The sequence below is a fragment of the Nanorana parkeri genome, unplaced genomic scaffold, assembly GCF_000935625.1.
Source record: "Nanorana parkeri isolate BGI_ZX_2015 unplaced genomic scaffold, ASM93562v1 scaffold2113, whole genome shotgun sequence".
Taxonomy (NCBI): Eukaryota; Metazoa; Chordata; class Amphibia; order Anura; family Dicroglossidae; genus Nanorana; species Nanorana parkeri.
This window is the reverse complement of record NW_017308381.1, coordinates 181,415-188,989: the sequence shown is the minus strand read 5'-3', so window position 1 is coordinate 188,989 and position 7,575 is coordinate 181,415. Positions and strand designations below refer to the sequence as shown.

Here is a 7,575-nt window from a genome sequence, read left to right as displayed (position 1 = left end):
TTTTTTTTTTTTTAAATCTGTAATTTTTCCTTAATATAGTAAAAAAAAATAAACCCCCAGTGGTGAATAAATACCACCAAAAGAAAGCTCTATCTGTCCTCAAAAAAGGGTATAAAATTAATTTCAGTACAGCGCTGCATGACGGAATAAATGTCAGTTAAAGTACCGCAGCGCTGAATACTGAAAAATGGGCGCCACAGGAAGGGGGTGTAACACCGCGGATGTCAACTGGTTAACAAAGGTATTTTTGCTTTTTAACTTCATTATAACGAATGTTCGTAAAGTTACGAAAATATAACCGCCACTAACGAAAATTCGTATTTCGTACGAATCCGAATTGAGTTCAGTTACAAAATACGAAATAACGGATATTCCGAAACGAAACGAAACAGAACAAATTTTTGGACGGCGCACAAGTCTAATATGAATGGAACGGTCTCACCGTATTCATAAGCAGCTCCCAAAGTTCCGTGCGTCAAAAGGCTTCCCCGCGAAATCCAGAGTGTAGGGGAGAAGAGTATCCAGACTCACAGAGATGTCATCAGCGAGGTGTATAGACAGTCCAATAGCCACTACCTTCCTGACATGTTTCACTCCTGTCTGAGCTCTCTCGAAGGTGCGTGGCTAATTACCCCTCAATCCCCCCTCAGGACAGCGGAGTTCCTTTTCTTTGGGATTTTTATGGGTTTTGTTTATTTGGTTCGTTTTCATATTTATCTGGTTTTGTGGAATTTATTCATTTTGTTCAATAAATACATTTTTACTTTTCTATATATTTGGTTTTCAGATCAGAGCGTCACCACTATTCCAAGGGGCCGATGTCTATTCTCATACCGTGTTTCCCCAAAAATAAGACCCCTGTCTTATATTTTGTTTGCCCCAAAAAAACACACTAGGTCTTTTTTTTTTTTTTAATGTGCAACAAAATGAACAACAATCTCAAGTTATCCGGTGTCACTCCGCCTGTCACAGTAACCGGCGCTATAGAGGAAGTATCGGCTAATGCGGCTCTGCTCCCTCCGCCGCCGCCGCAGCCTTGCTTTCTACAGCGCCGCCTTCCTTTGCCATCAGATGCAGCGGTACCAGCAGTGGGGACATCAGACAGTGGACAGCGCGGTAAAGTACGGTACCATTACATGACGCAGTGCCTTTCGGGGGGACAGCAGTCGGTGAAGTCTGGTACTGGAGTGGTCCCTGTCACTGCGCTGGCCAGGGGGAGTCCCCTGTCATCCCCTTAACCCCTTCACGACTGACAAAATACAGTGTATGTCGCCAGCATTGGGGCTGCTTAAACAGAAAGCCGCCGGGACTCTGTTTAAACTTGTAAAGCTGACTGTCTGCATCAGTGGCGTCACAAGGGGGGTGCTGGGAGTGCGGCCCGCACCCGGGTGACACCATTGGAGGGGTGACACCAAAATGACTCACAGTCATTTTGCTGTCACTGGTCCTGGGTGTGTATAGGTGGTCCCGGGTGTGTATAGGTGATCCTGGGTGTGTAGGGGGGTGTATAGGTGATCCTGGGTGTGTACGGGGGTGTATAGGTGGTCCTGGGTGTGTATAGGTGGTCCCGGGTGTGTATAGGTGATCCTGGGTGTGTAGGGGGGTGTATAGGTGATCCTGGGTGTGTACGGGGGTGTATAGGTGGTCCTGGGTGTGTATAGGTGGTCCCGGGTGTGTATAGGTGATCCTGGGTGTGTAGGGGGGTGTATAGGTGATCCTGGGTGTGTACGGGGGTGTATAGGTGGTCCTGGGTGTGTATAGGTGGTCCCGGGTGTGTATAGGTGATCCTGGGTGTGTAGGGGGGTGTATAGGTGATCCTGGGTGTGTACGGGGGTGTATAGGTGGTCCTGGGTGTGTATAGGTGGTCCCGGGTGTGTATAGGTGATCCTGGGTGTGTAGGGGGGTGTATAGGTGATCCTGGGTGTGTACGGGGGTGTATAGGTGGTCCTGGGTGTGTATAGGTGGTCCCGGGTGTGTATAGGTGATCCTGGGTGTGTAGGGGGGTGTATAGGTGATCCTGGGTGTGTACGGGGGTGTATAGGTGGTCCTGGGTGTGTATAGGTGGTCCCGGGTGTGTATAGGTGATCCTGGGTGTGTAGGGGGGTGTATAGGTGATCCTGGGTGTGTACGGGGGTGTATAGGTGGTCCTGGGTGTGTATAGGTGGTCCCGGGTGTGTATAGGTGATCCTGGGTGTGTAGGGGGGTGTATAGGTGATCCTGGGTGTGTACGGGGGTGTATAGGTGGTCCTGGGTGTGTATAGGTGGTCCCGGGTGTGTATAGGTGATCCTGGGTGTGTAGGGGGGTGTATAGGTGATCCTGGGTGTGTACGGGGGTGTATAGGTGGTCCTGGGTGTGTATAGGTGGTCCCGGGTGTGTATAGGTGATCCTGGGTGTGTAGGGGGGTGTATAGGTGATCCTGGGTGTGTACGGGGGTGTATAGGTGGTCCTGGGTGTGTATAGGTGGTCCCGGGTGTGTATAGGTGATCCTGGGTGTGTAGGGGGGTGTATAGGTGATCCTGGGTGTGTACGGGGGTGTATAGGTGGTCCTGGGTGTGTATAGGTGGTCCCGGGTGTGTATAGGTGATCCTGGGTGTGTAGGGGGGTGTATAGGTGATCCTGGGTGTGTACGGGGGTGTATAGGTGGTCCTGGGTGTGTATAGGTGGTCCCGGGTGTGTATAGGTGATCCTGGGTGTGTAGGGGGGTGTATAGGTGATCCTGGGTGTGTACGGGGGTGTATAGGTGGTCCTGGGTGTGTTCTGGGGAAGGAGTGGGGGGTTTGTACAGCTGGTTTTGCATGTACAGGGGGTAGTTGGTCCTGGTGGGGGTGGGGGGAGGAGGTGCTAGGACATTCGTTATTTGTCACAGAGACATTTTTTTACATTTCAGATACAAATAACAAAAACCAACAAAACATTTTCACCTTTTATGTCATTTTAGGAGATTTGGGACAAAATACTGAGTAACATATTTCAGGCTCCCGGAATTCCTCGCATTCCACAGAATCCAACAACAGACATGCGACGCGTATGAAGTCCGTATGTAACAAACATTCATAGATTCCCCAATCACATACAATACCTCCGAGGAGTCCCGTCCCCCATTCCCTCACACGGGGGGTCGGTCCGGACTTTGCCCCCGGCATCTATGAATGATCTCAGGACCGGCCGCCGTGTTACATTGTATATCACATTTTATCCCATTCGTCACTTTGTTTTCCTTTCTGATCCCCGGAGAGAAGATCTGCCGTGCCCAGGAACTATCAGCTATGTACGTCTTCCAGCCGCTGCAGATCAGCAGTTGATAGTGTGGGAGGAGTCCTGGATTTAGGGAGACAGATTTGACGTGTTTTCTGCATTTTATTTATTTATTTATTTTGGAGTTGGCGAAACAAACCTAAAATGAAATACTTCTTCAGGAAAATATTTGTGTCACCGGTTCAGGTTTCATGGATATTGGTGACCGGCAGCCAGTAGATGTCCAACCGTGGTTAAAGTCCCGTCACGCCCCCTCAGCTCACAGAGCATCCTGGGACTTGTAGTTCCACAAAAGTTGCTCATTTACCAGCCGCCAGTCACCGGTCTATATAACGTCTGACCCCCTTCTATACATAATTATATCGTTCCCTCTACTATATAAGGGATCTATGACCAGAGCACCAGCAGTGAACACGGTAACAGAGCGCAATGACAGCAGCGTGCAGAGGTCAGAATTCAGCAGGACTGTCAGTGGGCTTCTCCTCGCCAGTGTTGCGACATTCACTTCTCCTCCTCCAGGAAATGTTTCTCTTTCACGCCGGTGGCGACCACGGCGAAGTATAATTCCGGCAGGAAGGTTCGGATGTAAATGGCGGCTTTGGGGATGGGATTGGCCATGAAGACTTCCTGTTTGCGTCTGCTGACTGTGCGCAATACTTCCTCCGCCACTTCCACGGGGTGCACCCCATAGGCGAGCTTCCTGAAAAAGACTGGAAGGGAGGAACATATAAGAGACCGGACCAGAGGTGAGAGTGGTGGCCATGATCTGACCCCTCCCCCATCAGTGCATGGACAGCCACCATTGTACCAGGAGTCCACCATCCATCATCACCATCAGTGTGGGGGAAGGGCGAGGAGGATGCCTCCTGTTCTGGTCCTTATTACCCCCTCCCTACAGAGTCCCACTTTTACCAGCCAGGCCTGCAAAGTACCAGATATGTGGACACCTAAAGAAAGAACGGGGGGAGCTGCTGGAACCCCCATAATGATCATCTATGGACAACTTTACCACTTGGCACAGATACATTGTAGACAAGAAGGAAGATGCGTTTCATGGGGTTACGTCACAGGCGGAGCCTAGCGTCAGACCCTGGCTGCTTATATGTCTTAGATTCTCCGGCCACGAGCCCCCCCGGGCCAAAATTCATGGCTGTGTTCCTGTCCACTATGGAGTGCCACCATCTTAGAGAGATTTACAGCCACCTTTGTGTCTTCCAGCTGTATATACAGTATAGAGAGAGATAGATAGATAGATAGGTAGATAGATAGATAGATAGATAGATAGATAGATAGATAGATAGATAGATAGATAGATAGATAGATAGATAGATCACTGGTATTGATATGGGTCATGTAGCAGTTGATTTTCCCCCCGGTCCTGTGTGGTGGTCTCTCTCTGTAACAAGTTAGTCATTCAGTTAGTAGAGAGGCAGCAGAGACACGGGTGGCTCAGTCCAGTGTGAGGAGCTCAGGCGTATTTATATGTGTTCTTATCTCTGTACTAGACATGCGCACTGCCAAAAAATTCGTTTAGTTTCGTTTTAAATTCGGATTTCGTGTTATTTCGTTTTTCGGGATTCGGGTGTGAAAGTCAATTCGGATTCGGACGAAATTCGGTAGCGGTAGTTCGAACGTTCGTTTCGTTTCTTATTCGTTTCGTTCGTTTGCAGCAAAGTGACATTTGAGGGGGAAAAAATATTTTTCTCCTTCTCTAATGTCACTTTGCTCCAACGAACGAAACAAATAAGAAACGAAACGAACGTTCGAACTACCGCTACCGAATTTCGTCCGAATCCGAATTCCGAATTGACTTTCACACCCGAATCCCGAAAAACCAAATAACACGAAATCCGAATTTAAAACGAAACGAAACAAATTTTTTGGCAGTGCGCGAGTCTATTACAGAGATAAGAACACATATAAATACGCCTGAGCTCCTCTACCGAATTTCGGAAATGGAAATTCGGATTCGTTTGCATTCGTTATGTCTGTAATTCCGAATTCGGATACATCCGAATGTCCGAATTTCCGAAAATTTGTCAGAATTTCCGAAAATTAGTCCGAATTTCGATTCGGAACGAAACGAATCGCACATGTCTACTCCGTACCACATGCCTGATGAAGGGACCCTACGTGGCCCCCGAAACGTGGCATTTTGTTCTGCGATGTGATCAACCAAATGTCAAGAAAGGCGTTTTGATTGGGAAGATGACGGTGTGTTGGTGATTCTCTTCCTATGTTGTATGTAGCGTGTCATTTCGGCACCCACAAAGCAAGGAAAGGGGATACACATTCTTCCAGTGGAAGTGATTGGGAGTATAAGGCCTGGTTCACACCTGGGTGTCCCTACGCGCTGTAACAGTCCATGTACCCATTGCACTCCTTACCGCTGATCCATAGTAATGAGAGGGGTGCATCAGTAGTCGACGGATGGCCACCGTCTGAACAGTATAAGCAATTATGGACACCGGCACTCCAAGGTACAATAACTGAGATATTGTGTCTTACATTTCCAGATGGAGGCCTCCCAGTTCCCGGGCTGCGGCTGGACATGATACGATCGGATGAAGGTGGGGCTGACTGTGCTGACAAACACATCGAACTCTTCCACTTCAGCGCGGAGACAGTCAAAGAATCCCTGGATTGCGTGCTTAGAGGCGGCATCTGCACAGAGATACAAAATGGTTATTTATACCCGGAACCCGACAATAACACTGAGATCAATAATATACAACTCATTGTATTATAATCATCAGCAGGGCAGAGTATATCGGGAGAGGAGAGTCATAGAGGAAGGAGCAGAGTCCTCCAGCAGAGCAGAGTATTTCTCAGGAGAGGAGAGTTATAGAGGAGGGAGCAGAGTCCTCCAGCAGAGCAGAGTATTCCAGGAGAGGAGAGTTATAGAGGAGGGAGCAGAGTCCCCCAGCAGAGCAGAGTATTTCTCAGGAGAGGAGAGTTATAGAGGAGGGAGCAGCAGAGCAGAATATATCAGGAGAGGAGAGTCATAGAGGAAGGAGCAGAGTCCTCCAGCAGAGCAGAGTATTTCAGGAGTGGAGAGTTATAGAGGAAGGAGCAGAGTCCTCCAGCAGAGTCCTCCAGCAGAGTCCTCCAGCAGAGTCCTCCAGCAGTCATTGGTCCAGCAATACTCACATGCAGCTCGGAATGGAACTCCCAGCCTCCCCTGGATGTTGTTGATGAGGACGATCTGGCCGGTTCTTCTAGAAATCATGTGCGGGAGGATCGCTGAGGGCGACAGGAAAACATTGTTTGTTGCTGTGGCTCCCCGATGACGGCCACCATAGGGAGTGAAGGGGAGACTTACCTTTGATTAAGGTGATGGGGCCGAAATAATTGGCATCCATAATCTTCTTGTCCAGCTCCAGCGTCACGCCCTGCGCCGGCCCTTTAATCTTCATACTGGCGTTATTAATCAATACGTCCACGCAGCCGTAACAGTCCAGAATCTCCTTCCCGATGTCCTCGATGTCGTTCACGTCGCTGATGTCCAGGAGGACCAGCTTGGGGGTGAAGGTCTGACAGACACGTATTACAAGTCACGTTTAATGTTTGTGATTCTGAATGACATTTGTCTGAAGGCAGCAAAGCATTCTGGGAGTGAGAGTTATAACATCGACAACGCGGATTCACTATAAAGCAACAAAATATCATTTCTAATGAATCCCCCAAATTGTCTGATTTCTCTTCAGTGTTCTCGTTACTAAATAACTCCAAATTTCCTGTCCCAGAGTTCGCAGCAAATTCACTTTCTGGTAATGAGCCGAAATCAACCAATCAGGCGGCACCTTCCCAATGTAACATCCCCGTGTGTACCGCACAAGGCACAATGTATACACTATATTGCCAAAAGTATTGGCCCCTCCCCCTCCCAATCATGTGACTCGGGTCCTCCAATCCCCTCCGTGGCCCCCGGTGTATAGGACGAGGCACCTCGGCATGCAGACGCTTCTACAGACATTGGTGAGAGAACGGGTCGCTCTCAGGCGCTCGGTGACTACAAGCGCGGTGCCGTGATAGGTTGTCACCTGCGCAATAAGTCCGTCCGTGACATTTCCCGGCTATTCCGCCGCGGTCGCCTGTTACTGGGATTATAACAAAGTGGAAGCGACCGGGAACAACAGCAACTCAGCCAGGAAGTAGTCGGCCACGTCACATGACAGAGCGGGGTCAGCGCATGCTGAAGCGCACAGTGCGCAGAAGTCGCCAACTGTCTGCAGAGCCAATAGCTACAGACCTCCAAACTCCATGCGGCCGTCAGATTGGCGCAACAACAGTGCGTAGAGAGCTTCATGGAATGGGTT

General features: G+C 49.3%; 1 protein-coding gene across 2 annotated transcripts in view; it reads right to left on the bottom strand.

Annotated features, from left to right (window-relative positions):
- Positions 1-3,683: 3,683 nt before the first annotated feature.
- DHRS7C (dehydrogenase/reductase 7C) overlaps positions 3,684-7,575 on the bottom strand; it is a 6,233-nt gene continuing 2,341 nt past the window's right edge. For both annotated transcript variants that reach the window (XM_018572726.1, XM_018572727.1), the window contains exons 3-6: positions 6,579-6,789; positions 6,407-6,499; positions 5,765-5,920; positions 3,684-3,966 (exon numbers count right to left, since the gene is read on the bottom strand). In XM_018572726.1, coding sequence (XP_018428228.1) covers positions 3,758-3,966; positions 5,765-5,920; positions 6,407-6,499; positions 6,579-6,789 — 669 coding nt within the window. In that variant the 3' untranslated portion in view covers positions 3,684-3,757. The remainder of the gene's footprint in view (positions 3,967-5,764; positions 5,921-6,406; positions 6,500-6,578; positions 6,790-7,575) is intronic.